This window comes from Entelurus aequoreus, linkage group LG01 (genome assembly GCF_033978785.1).
Source record: "Entelurus aequoreus isolate RoL-2023_Sb linkage group LG01, RoL_Eaeq_v1.1, whole genome shotgun sequence".
Classification (NCBI taxonomy): domain Eukaryota; kingdom Metazoa; phylum Chordata; class Actinopteri; order Syngnathiformes; family Syngnathidae; genus Entelurus; species Entelurus aequoreus.
Genome location: NC_084731.1, coordinates 77,154,691 through 77,175,198, shown reverse-complemented (window position 1 = coordinate 77,175,198; position 20,508 = coordinate 77,154,691). Strand labels below are relative to the sequence as shown.

Below are 20,508 nucleotides of genomic sequence, written 5' to 3'. Positions count from 1 at the left end.
ATGAGCATTCCTCCACTTTCTCTGTCTTTTTTGCCACTTGTTGCCAGCTTTTTTGAAACATGTTGCAGGCATCAAATTCCAAATGAGCTATTATTTGCAAAAAATAACAAAGTTTTCCAATTTGAACGTCTTTGCAGTTTGTTCAATTGAATATAAGTTGAAAAGGGTTTGCAAATCATTGTTTTTATTTACGATTTACACAACGTGCCAACTTCACTGATTTTAGGGTTTGTACATTCCACATCCTCAATGTTTGGGTATGGTTCAGCTAGAAAACAAAAAAGAGATCCAGGATCACGTTAATTTAAATCGTATTACACGCCTCCTCTGTCTTCTTCTACGTTTGTTTACCTGCAAGCTCAAGTCCACGCAAAACTACTTCAGGGTAAACTTGGCGTACCAAATGAATTCGCAAAAATTAAGCTGACATTTTTGTTGATTTCAAACAAAAAAGCGAATGAACGAACGATAATGGGGTTGTTTTACCGTGATTTATCATTAATAGCGTTAACATTTCTCATATCTACATTACTAGCTCTTTCATGCTTGTTTATGTGGCGCTTTCATTGCTTTCATTTCTCATGGCGTATTTTAGCACCTTCAAAGTGCTTCCCCTGTCAACGCTGTAATCCAAACAGACAGCACATGTGAGACGCTGGCAAGGTTTTATGTGCCTTCAGAAATGTCACAAAGCATCGCTTTCGGTCAAACACACACACACACACACTCACACACACACACTCATGTGTCACATGGCAGCAGTACACCAGAATGGACATTAGTTATGTTTCTTTTAGGCTTCAGCTCATCCTGCTGTCACACCATGAGATGAAATGTCAGCATGAAGTGTTAGACAAATATAAGATTGAAGACGGAAGATAAAAATCCTCTAAATTCCAACACTGCTGGTCGATTAAAACGCTTCTTCTCTCAATTCTGTCTGACCTTCAGAGTATGAATAGCTGTGATAACTCAGCTTTGTCGTCCTTCTGCGGTGGCGAGACTGATCTACTATGAAAAACTAAGCCATTCGTATTCAGTTGTATCTATAAAACGGGCTTGGTTTTCACTCTTAACATATCTGGCAGTCAGAAGGCGCTTTCTCTCAAATTCTGGTTTGGAAATTTACGACATTAGAATCAGAGCTCACCTACGTAGTCTTCACTGGAGTGAGACGACTGGATTTGGTGAGAGGTCTTCTTTGTTTTTCACGTCAAATTATAAATATTCAGCTTTTCAGGATCGTTCTCGTAGGAATTTTATACAATCTTTCCCAGTGGGCACAAGACTTTGAAACAACGTTGAGAACTTGTTGAATTAGGTCCTGACATTGAGCAACTCAAACCTAACGTTGAAACAACATGCTTTTTGACGACGTTTAAGCAACGTTCAGTTCAGTTCAGTTCAATTCAGTTTCAGTTTATTTCGAACATGCATACGATACAATATAATGCATCACACATTTCTTGGGTTCTGATGTTGATTCATACTTGCCAACCCTCCCGTTTTTAGCGGGCGAATCCCGGTCGGTATTCAGCGCCTCTCCCAACAACCTCCCGGCAGAGATTTTCTCCCGACAAACTCCCGGTATTCAGCCGTAGCTGGAGGCCACGCCCCCTCCAGCTCAATGCGGACCTGAGACTAAGTGGGGACAGCCTGTTCTCACGCAATATAAACAGCTTGCCTAACGAATTCAAACGAATGGAAACAAGAATTTCAGTTCATCCAGGACAGTTCGAAGGGGAAGGTGTATGTTGCCTGAAAATATGTAGAACAGACTTCTCCATTGAACACGGTGGCCGAAATGATATACTCATTCATGAACGGAGAAGTTAAACAGGACAATACTGCCATCTAATGGTTAGCCACCGGAACACTGAAATTCAAGTATTTCTTTTATGTAAATAAAATAAATTAATTAATTTATATATATATATATATATATATATATATATATATATATATATATATATATATATATATATATATATATATATATATATATATATATAGCTATAATTCACTGAAAGTCAAGTATTTCATACATATACATATATATATATATATATATATATATATATATATATATATATATATATATATATATATATATATATATATATATATATATATATATATATATATATATATATATATATATATATACGGTGTGGCGAAGTTGGTAGGGTGGCTGTGCCAGCAATCGGAGAGTTGCTGGTTACTGGGGTTCAATTCCCACCTTCTACCTTCCTAGTCACGTCCGTTGTGTCCTTGGGCAAGACACTTCACCCTTTGCCTCTGATGGCTGCTGGTTAGCGCCTTGCATGGCAGCTCCCGCCATCAGTGTGTGAATGGGTGAATGTGGAAATACTGTCAAAGCGCTTTGAGTACCTTGAAGGTAGAAAAGCGCTATACAAGTATAACCCATTTATCATTTAATTTATATATATATATATATATATATATATATATATATATATATATATATATATATATGAAATACTCGAGTTGGTGAATTCTAGCTGTAAATAACCACGCCCCCAACCACGCCCCCCCCCCCCCCCCCCAACCCCGACCAAGCCCCCCCACATCCCCCACCCCCTACCCCCCACCTTCCGATATTGGAGGTCTCAAGGTTGGCAAGTATGCGTTGATTTGACCATTGAATTTTTGTCATTTCCAGCCAGCCATCGATCCATTTTCTAACGCTTGTCCCTCTCGGGATGTCATAACCAATATCCTACAAAACAAATACAATCTGGAAACAACATGCTTTTTAAAGACGTTTATGGGTTCTGACGTGGGTTTGACCAGTGTTCTGAAAATTACTTTAAAAAAGTAATTAATTATAGTTACTCTGTACTTTACCAAAAAGTAATTGAATTACTAACAGAATTACTCTTTTATAAATGTAATTAATTACTGAGAAAGGTAATTAATATGTTACTTTAAAAAAAACAAAAAAACTTCAAATATCTGGCATGTGCAGTTCAGACGTTTATATGAGAGCACACTGTGCGTATGTGTGGGCTTTTAAAAGGCGGACATGTGAAGTCATTGAGGGTTTCAACGGAGCTGTGTTTGTTAGCTTTAGCAGTTCGCAGCGGCAGACTGCAGTTTGTCGGCTGTGACGCCAGCTCTTTTGAATCTTTTTGCCGGATTGTGTTACCTCTGGTTAATAAAGAGATTGAATGTGCTTCGATGGCCGTCATATCTTCTTGTCAACTAACGGTGTATTGTTTGGGTGGCAAGTAAGTTTCTCATTTAATAACTGCTGTCAATAATTGTTTAGATTTTGGAGAGCAGTGCAAAATGAGGCTACAAGAAGACAAGATAAAACAAAGAAGCATGCAGGAGAGATAAGGGAGAGGGGAAGAGAAAGTGTCCGCCTTCAATGAGTGCCAGAGAATTAAAAAAAGATTAGATTATTAATTAGGTTGGTAGTCCTGTGTTTATATTGTTGGCTAGCTAACTAGTTGTTACAAGCTTGTTAGCTTTGGTGCTAGCAATAAATTGTAGTTGGGATTGGTTGTCACATTCTGTTTGTGGTTGGTAGTCCCACGTGTTGCGGTTTAGACAGTTAGCTAGCTAACTAGTTGTCACACACTTGTTAGGATTGATGCTAGCAATATATTTTAGTTGGGATTGGTTGTTACATTCCGTTTGGAGCTGGTAGTTCCGTGTACTACGGTTAAGATTATTAGCTAGCTAAATATTTGTTACACGCTTTTTAGCCTTGATGTTAGCAAGAGATTTCAGTTGGGATTGGTAGTCACATTCTGTTTGGGGTGGTAGTCGCGTGTACTAATGTTTAGATTTCAGTTGGGATTGGTAGTCACATTCTGTTTGGGGTGGTAGTCGCGTGTACTAATGTTTAGATTTCAGTTGGTTTGATTTCAGTCAATTAAAGAGACAACCACAGGTAATGACATGTTCACATACGTAAATGCGTGTTTGGACATGTTAGGACTGAAATGGGACAAGCTGGCAGGTGTGACAATCCAATCCAATTCACTTTATTTATATAGCACATTTAAACAACAAAATGTTTCCAAAGTGCTGCACAACAATATTAAAAACAATATTCAAATATTATCCTTAGCTCCACCAATGACTGAATAAAAAGAAAAAATAATTACATATAAAACCAATATAAAAACCAATATAAAATAAATAGGATTAAAAACGATTTTTAACAACAGATGGTTGTCCAAATCTGACGGGGAAAAATGTTGGATAATGCAGGATAAAGTGACAGAAATTAACCCTGTGCAGAAATTGACATTCTTGCAATGTATAATACATCAGAAAGTGTTGTGTAAAACAGTGATAAAAATAAAACCATCAAAAGCAATCTGCTTTTGTATAAAGTTAAGTTAGGTTAAATTAAATTATTAGTATTATTATTAATTGTTATTATTATTATCATCATTATTATTTATCTTACGGTATATAAAAAATAATGAGCAAAATTTAATTGAAATATTGCTTATGCGGCCCCCGGTAAAAATTAATTGCCCACCCCTGCAGTAGATAGACGTGAATGTCGCAAAAACATTACATTTGAAGTTGGTTGTCTCATTCACTTTGGGATTGGTTGTCACGTGTACTATAGATTAGATTGTTAGCTAGCTATCTGGTTGTTACGCGGTTGTTAAACTTGATGTATTGTCTTGTTAGTAATGTAGTAGTAGTAATATTGTACAAGTATTGCCTTGTTAGTAATGTAGTAGTAGTAATATTGTACAAGTATTGCCTTGTTAGTAATGTAGTAGTAGTAATATTGTACAAGTATTGTCTTGTTAGTAATGTAGTACTAGTAATATTGTACAAGTATTGTCTTGTAAGTAATGTAGTAGTAGTGATATTGTAAAAGTATTGTCTTGCTATTAATGTAGTAGTAGTGATATTGTACAAGTATTGTCTTGTTAGTAATGTAGTACTAGTAATATTGTACAAGTATTGTCTTGTAAGTAATGTAGTAGTAGTGATATTGTAAAAGTATTGTCTTGCTATTAATGTAGTAGTAGTGATATTGTACAAGTATTGTCTTGTTAGTAATGTAGTACTAGTAATATTGTACAAGTATTGTCTTGTTAGTAATGTAGTAGTAGTGATATTGTACAAGTAATGTCTTGTTCGTAATCTAGTAGTGGTATTGTACAACTAACGTCGATAAGAGCTATGATAACTGTTCACTGCTCGCTGTACATATCCTACCAAGTCAGACCTACACTGTTTCAATGTCCATTTCTCAGATGATGCAATTGTTGATGACTGAAGTGCTGACATCAACCAAACCTAACCCCCCCTTCCACATACCACCCCCCGGATTGTAAATAATGTAAATAATTTAATGTATATACTCTGATGATTAACTTGTGTGATGACTGTATTATGCTGATAGTATATATTTGTACCATGAATTGATTAACGTGGACCCCGACTTAAACAAGTTGAAAAACTTATTCGGGTGTTACCATTTAGTGGTCAATTGTACGGAATATGTACTGTACTGTGCAATCTACTAATAAAAGTTTCAATCAATCAATCAATCAAAAAAGATAATGGCAAACAAAGACATGAAATAATTTCGAAACTGCGCACATTTATCCATGAAAGTATGGAGAAGCTGCAAAGGGTGTGATTGAGGGAGATGGTCAATTCTGTACATTATTATTATTACAAACGTACATTACTTAATGGATCTTCCGTCCTTTGTACTACATTGTATTACAATATTGGTTATCTTGAAGTTTGTTTTTCTATTCAAAAGCATGTTAAAATATAAAATGATGCTGTTTTCTAGGTGCTGAGAATTTCATTCAGTTGATACTAAAAAAAGACTAAATTTATGGTATTCAGTAATACAAGAAAGATAGAAGTTAGTTTATCCATAGACAATGTGAAAATTGAGAAGGTGTCTGAAATCAGATTTCTTGGGGTCATCTTAGATGAAAAGTTGACAGGGAAAGCTCATATATTGCATGTGAAAAATAAGCTATCTAAAAGTTTATCTATTTTGAACAGGGTTAAATACAGTTTCCCGTATAATACAATGAGAATGTTATATTGCTCAATTATTCTACCTTATTTCAATTATTGTGCAGAAATATGGGGAAATACATATCACAGCAACATAATGCCTTTATTTCTTTCACAGAAAAGAGCAATTTGTATAATTTTTACAGTAGGATATAGAGACCACACAAATCCACTCTTCATTAGGTCAGGATTATTCAAACTAAAAGACATTGTAGAATTGCACACTCTATTATTTTTTTTGATTGATTGAGACTTTTATTAGTAGGTTGCACAGTGAAGTACATATTCCGTACAATTGACCACTAAATGGTAGCACCCGAATAAGTTTTTCAACTTGTTTAAGTCGGGGTCCACTTAAATTGATTCATGATGCAGATATATACTATCATATATACTATCATCATAATACAGTCATCACACAAGATAATCACATTGAATTATTTACATTATTTACAATCAGGAGTGTGGAGGGGGGGGGGGTAGGATATGGACATCAAGTAGTGGACATAGAGAGAGAGAGAGAGAGAGAGAGAGAGAGAGAGAGAGAGAGAGAGAGAGAGAGAGAGAGATCAGAAGGCATAAGAAAAAGTATCTGCATTTGATTGTTTACATTTGATTATTAGCAATCCGGGGAGGGTGTAAGTTTAGGGTTGTAGCTGCCTGGAGGTGAACTTTTATTGCGGTTTTGAAGGAGGATAGAGATGCCCTTTCTTTTATAACTGTTGGGAGCGCATTCCACATTGATGTGGCATAGAAAGAGAATGAGTTAAGACCTTTGTTAGTTCGGAATCTGGGTTTAACGTGGTTAGTGGAGCACCCCCTGGTGTTGTGGTTATGGCGGTCATTTACGTTAAGGAAGTAGTTTGACATGTACTTCGGTATCAGGGAGGTGTAGCGGATTTTATAGACTAGGCTCAGTGCAAGTTGTTTAACTCTGTCCTCCACCTTGAGCCAGCCCATTTTAGAGAAGTGGGTAGGAGTGAGGTGGGATCTGGGGTGGAGGTCTAGAAGTAACTTGACTAGCTTGTTCTGAGATGTTTGGAGTTTAGATTTGAGGGTTTTGGAGGTGCTGGGGTACCAGGAGGTGCATGCGTAATCGAAAAAGGGTTGAACGAGAGTTCCCGCCAGAATCCTCAAGGTGCTTTTGTTGACCAGAGAGGAGATTCTGTAGATAAATCTTGTTCGTTGGTTAACCTTTCTGATTACCTTGGTTGCCATTTTATCACAGGAAAGGTTAGCCTCTAGAATGGAACCTAGGTAGGTGACCTCATCTTTCCTGGTGATAACAATGTCACCCACTTTTATGGTGAAGTCATTGACTTTCTTAAGGTTGATGTGGGACCCAAACAGGATGGATTCTGTTTTACCCAAGTGTATGGATAGCTTGTTGTCAGCGAGCCAGGTGCAAGTTCTACAGAGCTCAGCACTGAGGATTTTCTCCACCTGTGACTTGTCCTTGCCGGATACCAGCAGGGCCGAGTCATCCGCAAACAAAAACAATTCACAGTCGCATGCCGATGACATGTCGTTTATGTATATTAGGAACAGTAAAGGTCCCAATATACTGCCTTGGGGGACTCCACAGCTCACAGAGAGGGGGGGGGGACACGGTGCCGTTCACCTCTACCACCTGCTCCCTCCCCTCCAAGTAAGATTGCATCCAGCTCCATGAGGTTTTGTTAAATCCGATTGCTCTGAGCTTATCCAACAGTATAGCGTGGTTAACGGTGTCTAAGGCCTTCTGAAGGTCCAGCATGACCATGCCGCAGTATTTGCCTGCGTCCACCTCATGTTTGATGTGGTCGGTCAGATAGAGAAGGCATGTGTCAGTGGAGTGGTTAGTTCTGAAGCCGGATTGGAATTTGTACATGAGTTTATTAGTGGCAGGGTAACTATCGACCTGTTCATGAAGTGAAGTGAAGTGAAGTGAATTACATTTTATATAGCGCTTTTTCTCAAGTGACTCAAAGCGCTTTACATAGTGAAACCCAATATCTAAGTTACATTCAAACCAGTGTGGGTGGCACTGGGAGCAGGTGGGTAAAGTGTCTTGCCTAAGGACACAACGGCAGTGACTAGGATGGCGGAAGCGGGGATCGAACCTGCAACCCTCAAGTTGCTGGCACGGCCGCTCTACCAACCGAGCTATACCGCCCCAGTTCATAAACTATTTTCTCCATTACTTTCGAAATGGAACTGAGAATAGAAACAGGTTGGTAGTTGCCAGGTTCCAATTTGCTTCCTTTTTTAAAAAGGGGAGTTACTCTTGCTATCTTAAAATCTTTTGGTACTTGGCCTTGTGTAATTGATAGGTTTATTATGTGCGTGATGATCGGGGCAATGATGGAGGCAGAGTCCCTGAGGAATCTGGAGGGAATATTATCAAGTCCGGTGGCCTTGTTAGGGTGGAGCGCGCTCAATTTTTTAAACACCTCATCAGCTGTGACCATTTCTAATTTGAAATCATCGTTGGATACTCCTAGCTTTCTGTAGAAGGCTTTAATGTGTTCTACACCAAAGCGACCAGAGTGGTGGGACAGCTTGTTGACAAGAGTTGCGGCTATGCTGGTGAAAAAGATGTTAAGTCTGCTAGCTACCTCCATTTTGTCTGTAATGAGGGAGTCACCCTCCTTGATGCTTATGTTCGTGAGTCTTGTTTTAAGTTTCTGGCTGCAACCAGGAAGCTGGTTGTTGAGAATTTTCCAGAGCTCACGTGGCTTATTTGTGTTTTCCTCTATTTTGTCGTTAATGTAATTTTTTTTTAAGGATTTAGTCAGGTTGGTTGACTTATTTCTTAATTTATTGCATTGCTTTTTGAGAGTTGAAAGGAGTAATTTGAGGTTGATATTATTGGGTTGTTTATCTACTTCTGTTTTACATTTTTGGTATTCAGAGTATTTTCTGTCTCTGTCTTTTATGGCAGCTAATAGGTCCGGATTCATCCATGGTTCCGAGCGGGCTTTGATCCTGACTGTTTTCACGGGAGCCATGTCATTTAGTATCTTTAGGAACGCCATTTTGAAGCGATCCCAAGCAACATCGACCATGTTGCTCGCGAGCACAGGGGACCAGTCCCACTCATCTAATTTTAAATTGAAATTGTCATTGGAGTATTTTTTGAGGGATCTGGATTGGGCTGCTTTGTGGCCATTGGCGTTAGGTTTAGCTATTTTGCGGGTGCAGAAGGTTAGATAGTGGTCGCTAAGACCACAGATCATGACCCCACTATTTTTTATTTCCGGCCGGTCTGAAGTGAGAATGAGATCTATGGTTGATTGGGTGATGTTCAAAGCTACAAATAAAGTTCTTCCAAAGGACTTACAAAAGTTATTTGCGTTCACGTCTGAAGGTGAGAACCACAGAAGGCCGTATGACTTTAAACATCCAAGAGTGCGAACAAATTTGAAGCAAATGTGCTTGTCTGTTGCTGGTGTGAAAGCATGGAATTCTCTAGACAAAGACTTAAAAAGTTGCAAGAATAGCTTTGAATTTAAAAAGAGTTACAAAAAGAGACAACTGGAATTATATCATACTGATTTTTGATTTTGATTGGAACGTGTCATTTTGAAAATGCTTAAACGAAAATTAAAAGTATGTTGGAGTTCGGGTGTTGGTGGAGGGAACAGTGATAATGTCATCTAAATAATTTGTGTTAAAAAGGGGGCAGATAAATATAACAATAGTATTCTTCCATCTGCGCCTTTCTGATCATGGAAATGTATAGGAAACAAAAAAAACAATGAAAGTGTCAACTGTATATGGCTTGTATATATGCATTTTCATGAAAGGAATAAAAAGAAATGATGATGATGATGATGATGATACATTCAACTGAGAATATTTATTTGAGTATTTTGGATTACGATCTTCGTCACAGAACCAATTTTACTCCTAAACCGAGGTACCGCGTACGTTAACCAAGACACCCTACATTTTGCTGTTATGAACTATACGAAAAGTGTGGCGTACAAAAACCGAGGTTTGATTGTAGGTAAAAACTGCCATTTGCATCCTCTATTGTTAAGAATGAAAGGTAAAAAAGCTTTTAGAGTGCTTTGTTGGCTTGTGTTTGTGATATGTAGCATGTAAAAGCGGTAATTATCCTTACAAGGATTACCACTTGTTTGAATGTCAACGACCCCCATTGATGCATGGATGTGTCTTTCAGGTAGCAAACAATAGATTTAATGGTATTTCAAAATCCATTACAGCAGTCCCTTGGTCTGTAACGAGACCCCCAGAGGCCCGTGATGCACATGCATCTCATTAGCCACTGCTTGCACAAGGCGTCCAACCAAATTGCACAGTTCAGCAGCTCTGATAGCGCTCGGAGCGTTTTGGACTCCATTTTCCCTGTCAGGTGCAAGTTCCTCCGGACATATTTTGTCATTTGGACACTTTTTGTCACAGCTGTCATTGCCAGATTTGGTGCCCAGTTAGTTTCTGGAGCAGAAAAAAGACACTCTCATTTAATAATAGTGACATCTCCTGGTATGGAGGCCAAAATTACTGTAAACACCATTTTTCAAAGTGCACACATTTTCACTATGTAAAAGCGCTTTGAGTCACTAGAGAAAAGCACTATATAAATATAATTCAATTCACAAATGCTATATTGCTCCTGATGTAATAATGTGTCATTTTGTCTTCTCCTTGTTCTAGTTAGCCTAAGATTTGTGTCCAACAAAATGAAATGTATTTTAAATCCTTTGTATATGGCACAATATGAACAACACAACACAAATCACAGTAAACAACAGAGGGAAAGGAAAAATATTGATCTTACCACACTCATGTCGTACCTTTTTGACTAATTAGAGGACAAATCAGGCTCGTTCAAATTAAGTCTTAGGGTGTTGAATGAAATAATTACAGTAATAATTCAGCAACAAGTTTAGATAGCAAGACATGCTTCATTAATACTGTTTTTCTTAATCATTGTTGGGCCACAAGCGCCTCCTAGAGGGCCGCCAAATAACATATGTTTCTCAGCTGTGGTCTTTTTGTATGGGCTGCAGCGGTACTCAGTTGTAATACCCTTTTCCACCACTTGTGGCAGTAATGACAATATCAAGAAACTTCTCTAGGCTATATGACTTAAGACAGGGGTGTCGAACATACGGCCCGAGGGCCGGATCAGGCCCGCATACACAGGTTTTATCCGGCCCGCGGGATGAGTTTGCTAAGTATAAAAATGTACCTGACATTTTTGAATGAAAGAAACTGCTGTTCTAAATGTGTCCACTGGATGTCACAGTAGCAATTATTTGTATCTTTGTAGACGATGCTACATATGTACAAAATAAACCACATGATGATAGTACATCAGTCGAGGAAAATGATCAAACTACATAAATAACATACTGTAAATTGATTTTGTTATAATTTTTTGATCTTGATAGATTGAAAATAAACACTAATTTATTCAGAAAATGTAAATAACGACAAATAAAGATAGAATACTATTAACCGCAACATGTAAGTGTAAAAAAAAAAACAACAACATTATGATTTGTACATTTTCAGAACGTGCTTGTTCTTTTTTCAAACAAAGAAAACTATCTGTAGTTGTCTTTATTTTTAAGTTATCGTGAGGGATTTTACCAGTCCGGCCCACTTGGGAGTAGATTTTTCTCCATGTGGCCCCTGATCTTAAATGAGTTTGACACGCCTGTCTTAAGAGGTGAAGCTGTATTTTCATTTGCACTTTAGATGAAACATGTATTGTTAATGTTTATTATTATAGTTTAGTTGAAATGTATTTATTTTAGCACTGCATAATTGATTCATTTGTCAGTTTTTATGAGTCCTTCAGCAATATATTTGATTACTATATGTTTTTGTAATCAGCCAGACCTAAGCCTTGATAATAATCTTTGTGATTAACACATGGTTTCATAACATTTGACAGGGGTGTAAACTGTAAGTAGGTTAAATATAATTATTGAATACGATTAAAATCAAGAGTAAAATTACTAAATTGTATCCCATTGGGTTGAGTTTTTTCTTGCCCTGATGTGGGATCGTTGTGGCTTGTGCAGCCCTTTGAGACACTCGTGATTTACGGCTATATAAATAAACTTTGATTGATTGATTGATAAATCAGTAGTGAAGAAGTTGGGCCCCGAGGTCAAAACGGTTATGAACACTTGTATTAATGCCCTAAGAACAAATAATTTAATAATAAATATCTATGATGAGGGTCATGTGTACAAATACTTAAAAAATGAACAAATATAATTAAGAAACATGTGTTTGTTTTTGCCAGCTACTAATGTAAATAATACTGGTAGAAAGTCACGAAAGTGGAAATTTCAAGTTTGATTTTGCTGCTATCTAGTGGCGAGTTTTTTAACGACGCTTGCGTGGCTCCAAAAGCGCATGCGCGAAATGTCCTGAATCGCTTCCCGTCGTTATATGCGAGGATCGGTTGACGTGCAACTTCAATAGGTAAGAACAATTTGTACTTTACGGTGTAATTCAGTCCAAGCATAATGATGTGTTCCATATAATGTTTTAGTTTTATTTTGCCCACAAGTGTGTCATTGTTTTGATTTGTGAAATTAAAGACTCAAACGGGAAAGTGTCAAAACCAGATCAGCTGATTGACCTTATCTTACCTTAAAACAAATACAACACACCGATCATGTATGCATCCGTCGCAGTTGTTTCACTGTTAATAACTTAAAACTGTTTTTTTTGTCCTAATGTATTCGAAGCGTCGTCAGGTTGAGACGTAATCACAACATTACGTCAGCTAGTGTGGGCCTACAGCAGCTTTAGCTAGCATGTGCGGTTAGCTTTAACTTTTACTTCGTTAAACATCTGCTATATATTTATTTTTGTTTGCCAACAGGTGTGACGGTGTAAAGAAAAAGGTAAAGGTGGCTTATCAGTGATGCCCAGCACAGTAAGTGACATTTCTAGTGTCTTGTTAGCTAACAAGTGACCAGGGCCGACTCTAGGCTTTGTTAAAAAAAAACATTCTAAAACGTTCACAAATGAAAATGGTAGACATACTTGAACACACAAATAAAAGCCAGAACAGAATTAATGTTTCCTCTGTAAAGAAAGTATATAGTGTGTGTATTATTATTATTATTATTTTTGTTATTTAAAAAGGAACTACAACTTGTAGGTAAGTGTGTAGCTTTTCAAAGTAATCGATTCACATAAAACCAGTATTATCAGATACGTATTGTAAAGACGATTCCAGTGATATAATTGTCATTTTCCTGGGATGAATATTACCAAAGTTAAGGACTTTTAAAACCGGTGAAAATGCACAAATTTATGGTGAACTTCTTCAATACTAAGTCAATAGGGCTCAAGATTTCTTAGCATTTACCCTGTTTTAAAAAGGTTGGTATCACTGGAATGCTTGCTAAACATAAATACAGAAAAATGAGGTTTCCCAGTTACGGTGTTTTTTTTTAATTGATTACATTTGTGAAATTAGCGTTGGAAGTGATGGGAAGTTTTAGTAAACAAGGCGGGTCTGACTCAATTTAAAGTTAAAGTTCCACGTATAGTCACACACACACACACTAGGTGTGGTGAAATTACTCTCTACATTTGACCCTCTCTACATTTTCCTGGGATGAATATTACCAAAGTTAAGGACTTTTAAAACCGGTGAAAATGCACAAATTTATGGTGAACTTCTTCAATACTAAGTCAATAGGGCTCAAGATTTCTTAGCATTTACCCTGTTTTAAAAAGGTTGGTATCACTGGAATGCTTGCTAAACATAAATACAGAAAAATGAGGTTTCCCAGTTACGGTGTTTTTTTTTAACTGATTAAATTTGTGAAATTAGCGTTGGAAGTGATGGGAAGTTTTAGTAAACAAGGCGGGTCTGACTCAATTCACGTCACGTGTAAACGTTCCAAATTGTGGCGCAAGTACTTGTCCAATCCAAAAAATTTAATATTCTATATAAACTAAGATATGTATTCTACGTCATGAGTAATGGTGTATAGGGTGGTGATTAAAACTATGTGAATACACATACCTCCAGCTTGGTTAAAAGATTTTAGCATGTGTACTAGTACTTTTTGAACACATTCATCAATACCGTGATAATAATAACTGTAATAATTTTGATCACAAGAACTTTATTTAGCCATGTTTTTATTGGTGCGTATTTGAGGGTCCTCAAACCCCTCCTTAAAGGCCTACTGAAATGAATTGTTTTTATTTAAACGGGGATAGCAAATCCATTCTATGTGTCATACTTGATCATTTCGCGATATTGCCATATTTTTGCTGAAAGGATTTAGTAGAGAACATCGACGATAAAGTTTGCAACTTTTGATCGCTGATAAAAAAAGCTTTGCCTGTACCGGAAGTAGCGTGACGTCACAGGCTGAAGGGCTCCTCACATTTCCCGATTGTTTACACCAGCAGCGAGAGCGATTCGGACCGAGAAAGCGACGATTACCCCATTAATTTGAGCGAGGGTGAAAGATTTGTGGATGAGGAACGTGAGAGTGAAGGACTAGAGTGCAGTGCAGGACGTATCTTTTTTCGCCCTGACCGTAACTTAGGTAAAAGGGCTCATTGGATTCCACACTTTCTCCTTTTTCTATTGTGGATCACGGATTTGTATTTTAAACCACCTCGGATACTATATCCTCTTGAAAATGAGAGTCGAGAACGCGAAATGGACATTCACAGTGACTTTTATCTCCACGACAATACATTCGGTGAAGCACTTTAGCTACGGAGCTAACGTGATAGCATCATGCTTAAATGCAGATAGAAACAAAAGAAATAAGCCCCTGACTGGAAGGATAGACAGAAAATCAACAATACTACTATCAGGAGACACCGAACCAAACACTGGACCTGTAACCACACGGTTAATGCTGTGCCGCCTGTCAAAGCCTAGCAATGCTGTTGCTAACGATGCCATTGAAGCTAACTTAGCTACGGGACCTCGTCAGAGCTATGATAAAAACATTAGCGCTCCACCTACGCCAGCCCTCATCTGCTCATCAACACCCGTGCTCACCTGCGTTCCAGCGATCGACGGCACGACGAAGGACTTCACCCGATCATCGATGCGGTCGGCGGCTAGCGTCGGATAGCGCGTCTGCTATCCAACTCAAAGTCCTCCTGGTTGTGTTGCTGCAGCCAGCCGCTAATACACCGATTCCACCTACAGCTTTCTTCTTTGCAGTCTCCATTGTTCATTAAACAAATTGCAAAAGATTCACCAACACAGATGTCCAGAATACTGTGGAATTTTGCGATGAAAACAGAGCTGTTTGTATTGTGATACAATGTGTCCGAATACTTCCGCTTCGACCATCGACGTCACGCGCAAACGTCATCATACATAGAAGTTTTCAACCGGAAGTTTCCCGGGAAATTTAAAATTGCACCTTATAAGTTAACCCGGCTGTATTGGCATGTGTTGCAATAATAAGATTTCATCATTGATATATAAACTATCAGACTGCGTGGTCGGTAGTAGTGGGTTTCAGTAGGCCTTTAATAGAGACATAACCTATTTAATTGCTTTTGGTTGTGATTTTTATTAAAGTGCAAAATTTTGCAAACAGAATTTTTTTTTTTATTATTTGTTTTTCTATTTAACTTGGATATTTAAAAGTTTACATTCAATTTACAATGTTGGAATATACAATAAATACAATTCATTGCATTTGAAAGGGTATACTTGAATTAGTTTGATGTATTATCATAATGTTGACAAGAAATATCGTTTATCGGCAAACGGTCAATATATTGGGCAGCAAAACTTGTGATCAACCCAGTCCTAATTTATATTGGAATTTTTAGTGGGAGCAAATATACATCGACTTGATAAGAATAAAAAATTCATCTTAGTTGAAATTGTTCTTAAGAGGAAGAAAGAAAGAATAATAAAATGTTTGTAGGGATACACTTTTTTTTAACATAATTTTAATCTTTTCAATATTCTATTATTGTCAAAAAAGCGCATTTATACCAAAGAATATTATCATACATTTTTCTTCTAAATAAATTGTTGACGTCAGCCATCTTTTCTTTAACAGGTGTTCTCTCAAATGTAATAAGTCATTTTCTAAAAAAAATAAAATAAAAAAGGAACTTATGAATAGGGTTGTGAATGCTTGGGCACTACAGGATTCGTTTCAGAATCGATTCCCGATTCAAAACGATTCTTGATTCAAAATCAATACTTTTTTAAAAACATTGGGTGCCAGTTCTATGATTAACTACCTTCCTCCATAAAACAGATAAATTCTCTGATACATTTCCATATTACTTAAAATAAAACTGATTTTATTTAATACTTTAACTTTTTTTTTAACTTTAAAATTCTACCCAAATATTTAATAAAGTCAAATACAAATAAGGCAAGAGAAGTATCCAACACTTCTCTTTTCTAAAGTTAATCTGTACAGCAGATATGATCATCTACATCAACAATCTGATTTGCCTGAGTGGCTGGACAGGACAGATTTAAAAAAAAAAGAAAAATATATATACCGTACATATATTTTTTTAATCGATTAAGAATTGTTACAAGTAAGAATCGCGATTCATTCAAAAATATATTTTTTTTACACTTCTACTTTTACAGGAACCAGCTTATTAGATTTGCGCATAGGGAATGTGACAGCATCTATAACTTAGAATTGAACCAGTTAGAAGATCAGCAGTAAAAATGCGTAACTCATTATTTTTATCGATCAGGTATTTCTTTTTTTAAATCATGCTTTTTCTACCCTGAAGGTGTTGTGTGGTGGAGGCCGGCTGGTCCGTTCTCAAACAATTGGTCGGCAAATGTTAGCCGCCATGGAGGTCTGCAGAGTCAGAACCTTCTCCACTGCAAACCCAGATGAACCGTACATAGCTGTGTCCCATGCGGACTCAGGTGAGTATTGTACTCGGCGCGGAAAAAGAACATAGCAAAGTTTTGTGTCAATAACTGCTAACTAATAACACGTATGTCCTGTAGGCCCCAGAACTGTGTGGCCCGATGAGAACATGGGACCTTTCGGACCTCAGGACCAACGCTTCCAGCTGCCAGGTAATGTGGGCTTCGACAGCCACCTGGAAGGCGTGGAAGAGAAGAAGAAATCTACGGCGAACAGAGTGGTGCCGGATGTACTGACGGCACCGTGCAGTGCCGAGAGACACCAGTTTGTTCTGGCCCAGTTTGTCAATGAGTTTCAGGTGAGAATGTTATCAGTCTAAGGCAGGGCTATTTAACCAGATTGTTCAGGGGCCTACCTTTCCACCGAGGTCCGAACGTCTCCCTTCAGTATTAATTTTATTTTGAGGTTGTTTTTTTTGTCAGCGTTAAATATTTCAGGAAAAAATAGCCCTGTTATGGAAGATTCCAATGTGAAAGAGCTGTTCGTTTGGTTAAAATGTCAATGCAAGGATCTGCCCCTGATCTAAGTTTTCCTCTGCAATCGTCCCTTGTTGATTGCATGGTTTTGTTGCTCTGGTCCATGATAACTTCCAAACTGAGAGGGTTTACATTAGCAAAAAAGTAATATATAAGAATCCCAACTTTCTCTTCCATGTTCTCTTCCATAGACACCATAGCCTGTGTCTCCTCAAGCATCATGAAGAAAACATCAGTAGAAGAGGACACAAAATAGAATGCTAGCCTCTTAATTTCTTTAGTTCTCGTTTTTGAGCGCCGGGTCTGCTCTTCTTTCTCCATTTTCCCGCAGGATCTGCCCCACATCTCCCATCTTGGGTGCTCCTGAATGCCGGGATCACATTTGGCTTTAGAGTTACATTTTTTTTTTATCATTCAAATGTTTGCTGCAAATTACACTCCTCTCACTTGACACATTTATAAGACTTAATTTAACACTACTGGAAATTCAAAAGACACTGCAATGTTCCACAATGTTTGAAGCACCAGGTGGTGAAGGACCGCTGTATACAATAGGAGCACTCTAGTGTTTTTGAAAATGTTCTGCAAAAATTTTAGTCTCCCCCAAGTTTTAACTGAACTTAAGGAGCACCTGTTAAATAGCCCTTTGGGCTATGGCAGTGGTGTTCAAAGTGTGGCCTGGGTGCCATTTGCGGCCCACAGCTAATTCTTTAGCGGCCCATTATAAAAATGTTACCCAAAAAACCCCATATAAATTGGAATTAAAAAGCAAAGATGTGTAATGTAACGAGAAAATGTTGCAATATTGACACTAATAACACGAAGCTGCCATGCTAGCAGTGTTATACTTTAAAACTGTCTTTGCGCAAAAAATAATAAAGCCTTATAATCAATGGATAATCACAAGTTGCTCTAGAGCAGTGATTCTCAAACTGTAGCACGCGGTCTTCATCTAGTGGTATGCCAAATAATCACTTCATCAAATACTCACACAATGTTACCGTTCAAACTGTGTGTAGTGTTCCAGTGGCCAAAAATATCGTTGTTAAATAAAACCTCGAATGAATGCCAAGGCCTACTACGCTACTGTATTTTCATGTTGGTCATTATGGTGGTACTTGCAGAGCCAAGTCTTTTCTGAGGTGGTACTTGGTGAAAAAAGTTCAAGAACCACTGATTTAGAGATTTAATTGGTAAATATAATGTATGTTTATATATGATTTATTTTTACACTTTTATGAGTGGGGGAGGGCCCTTTGGATCAAGTCAATTTATTTTTTAACTATCATTGAACAAAAAATAATAATGAAGCAAAAGCTATGTTGTTATAAATTATTTACCTATACAAGGCTTCAATTACTTAACATCAAGTTTTCTATTTTGAAAAATGTTTTGGGGAAAATATTGCATATTTTGTGTTTTTGCCGTGAAAAATATTTTTCTTTGGTGGGGAAAAGGGCATAAAACATTAAAAAAACATTATGGCAAAGGTTAGATCTGAAGTTGATATTTAGATGTTTAAGTGTTGAAAGTGAAAAAGATAAAATAAAATTTATATATTATTTATTTTGAACACTTAAGTGACTGAGAGCCTTTTGGGCCACTGGGGCCTTTAACATTTACCAAAAATGAGAGGAGCCCTAATGATTTTGAAAAAGGAAAAATATCAAAATGCCCCCCACTTGCCTTTATTTTTCAGTTTGGAAAAAGTTTGGACACCCTTGGTCCAAGGCCTTCGTTGTAGTTTGCTGCACTCAAATGTTCTCAAGTGGCTAGATTTTAAATTCCTGTGTTCAAATTCAACACGTGCATTTAAACCTGGGTTTGCATGTGCTGTTTCTCAGGGCAAACTGGGGCCCATATCCAAGCGGGTTCACAAAGCTGAGCAGTATTTTCATCAAACAGACACAGATTGTTCCATAAATTCCTGCCCGGAGCTGCTAAGAAAAGGTGAGCACAGTTTTGGAGTTGTACCTGTACCTTCTTTATCCCAACCGGCAGTGCTTCTACGTGAAGCTAACTCTCAAACATGCGCGCGACGGACAGATCTGGAGCTGTTGTTCCCGACGGCACCCAACACTTCCATCACAGTCGTGACGGTCTCGCAGAGGAGCGGTCTGTTGGAGGAGGCGGAGCCGGACAGAGAGCAGCTGCTCAGCAGAGTGAGTCTTGGGGGTGTGCAGTGGAACCTCAAAAGTTGATTTAACTTTTTAATTGAAGGGAGAAGTTATGTGAAGAAACAGTAACACTCACTTATACAGTAAACCAAAGAGGTTCATTAGGTCTTCAAAAATAATGCAATTTATTATTCATACAGCCAGACCTGTGTTTACTTTCGTACCTGACGGTTTTGGCTACAACCCTTGCCTTCCTCAGAGGTTTTCACGTGATGTTGCTGTGACGTGTCTGGTCAGCTGATTTAAACAGTTTTTGGCGCTGTCCTCCTGCTTGTAGTAGCAGGCTGACTGCGCTATCTGCAGTGACAACCTCTGAGGAAAGCAACAGCTGCAGCCGAAACCGTCAGGTACGGAAGTAAACACACAGGTCTGGCTATAAGAATAACAAATTACGGTACTCACTTAAATAAGTTAAGATCGTGTTTTGTATGTGTTACTTTTAACAGAGCCTAATTTCTTATTTCACCTTCACATAAAGCCTTTATCGACGGTCATTACAGCGTGTTACAGAGTGTTTAATTGTTAAAAAATGTTGCCGCCTTGTCTTTGTAAATATGAAAAATACCACTGCCTTTCGTTTGTGCTGTTAAAGCTTTAAAGGCCTACTGAAATGAATTATTTTAATTTAAACGGGGATAGCAGATCCATTCTATGTGTCATACTTGATCATTTTGCGATATTGCCATATTTTTGCTGAAAGGATTTAGTAGAGAACATCGACGATAAATTTCGCAACTTTTGGTCGCTGATAAAAAAAAGCCTGGCCTGTACCGGAAGTAGCGTGACGTCACAGGTTGAAAGGCTCCTCACATTTCCCCTTTGTTTACAATGCAGCCAGAGCGATTCGGACCGAGAAAGCGACGATTGCTCCATTAATTTGAGCGAGGATGAAAGATTTGTGGATGAGGAACGTGAGAG

General features: G+C 37.8%; 1 protein-coding gene across 2 annotated transcripts in view; it reads left to right on the top strand.

Moving 5' to 3' along the window:
• Positions 1 to 12,394: 12,394 nt before the first annotated feature.
• Positions 12,395 to 20,508, top strand: part of LOC133657434 (cobalamin trafficking protein CblD-like) — a 14,139-nt gene continuing 6,025 nt past the window's right edge. For both annotated transcript variants that reach the window (XM_062058769.1, XM_062058759.1), the window contains exons 1-6: positions 12,395 to 12,495; positions 12,902 to 12,955; positions 16,792 to 16,933; positions 17,018 to 17,235; positions 19,258 to 19,363; positions 19,460 to 19,575. In XM_062058769.1, the coding sequence (XP_061914753.1) occupies positions 12,944 to 12,955; positions 16,792 to 16,933; positions 17,018 to 17,235; positions 19,258 to 19,363; positions 19,460 to 19,575 (594 nt within the window). In that variant the 5' untranslated portion in view covers positions 12,395 to 12,495; positions 12,902 to 12,943. The remainder of the gene's footprint in view (positions 12,496 to 12,901; positions 12,956 to 16,791; positions 16,934 to 17,017; positions 17,236 to 19,257; positions 19,364 to 19,459; positions 19,576 to 20,508) is intronic.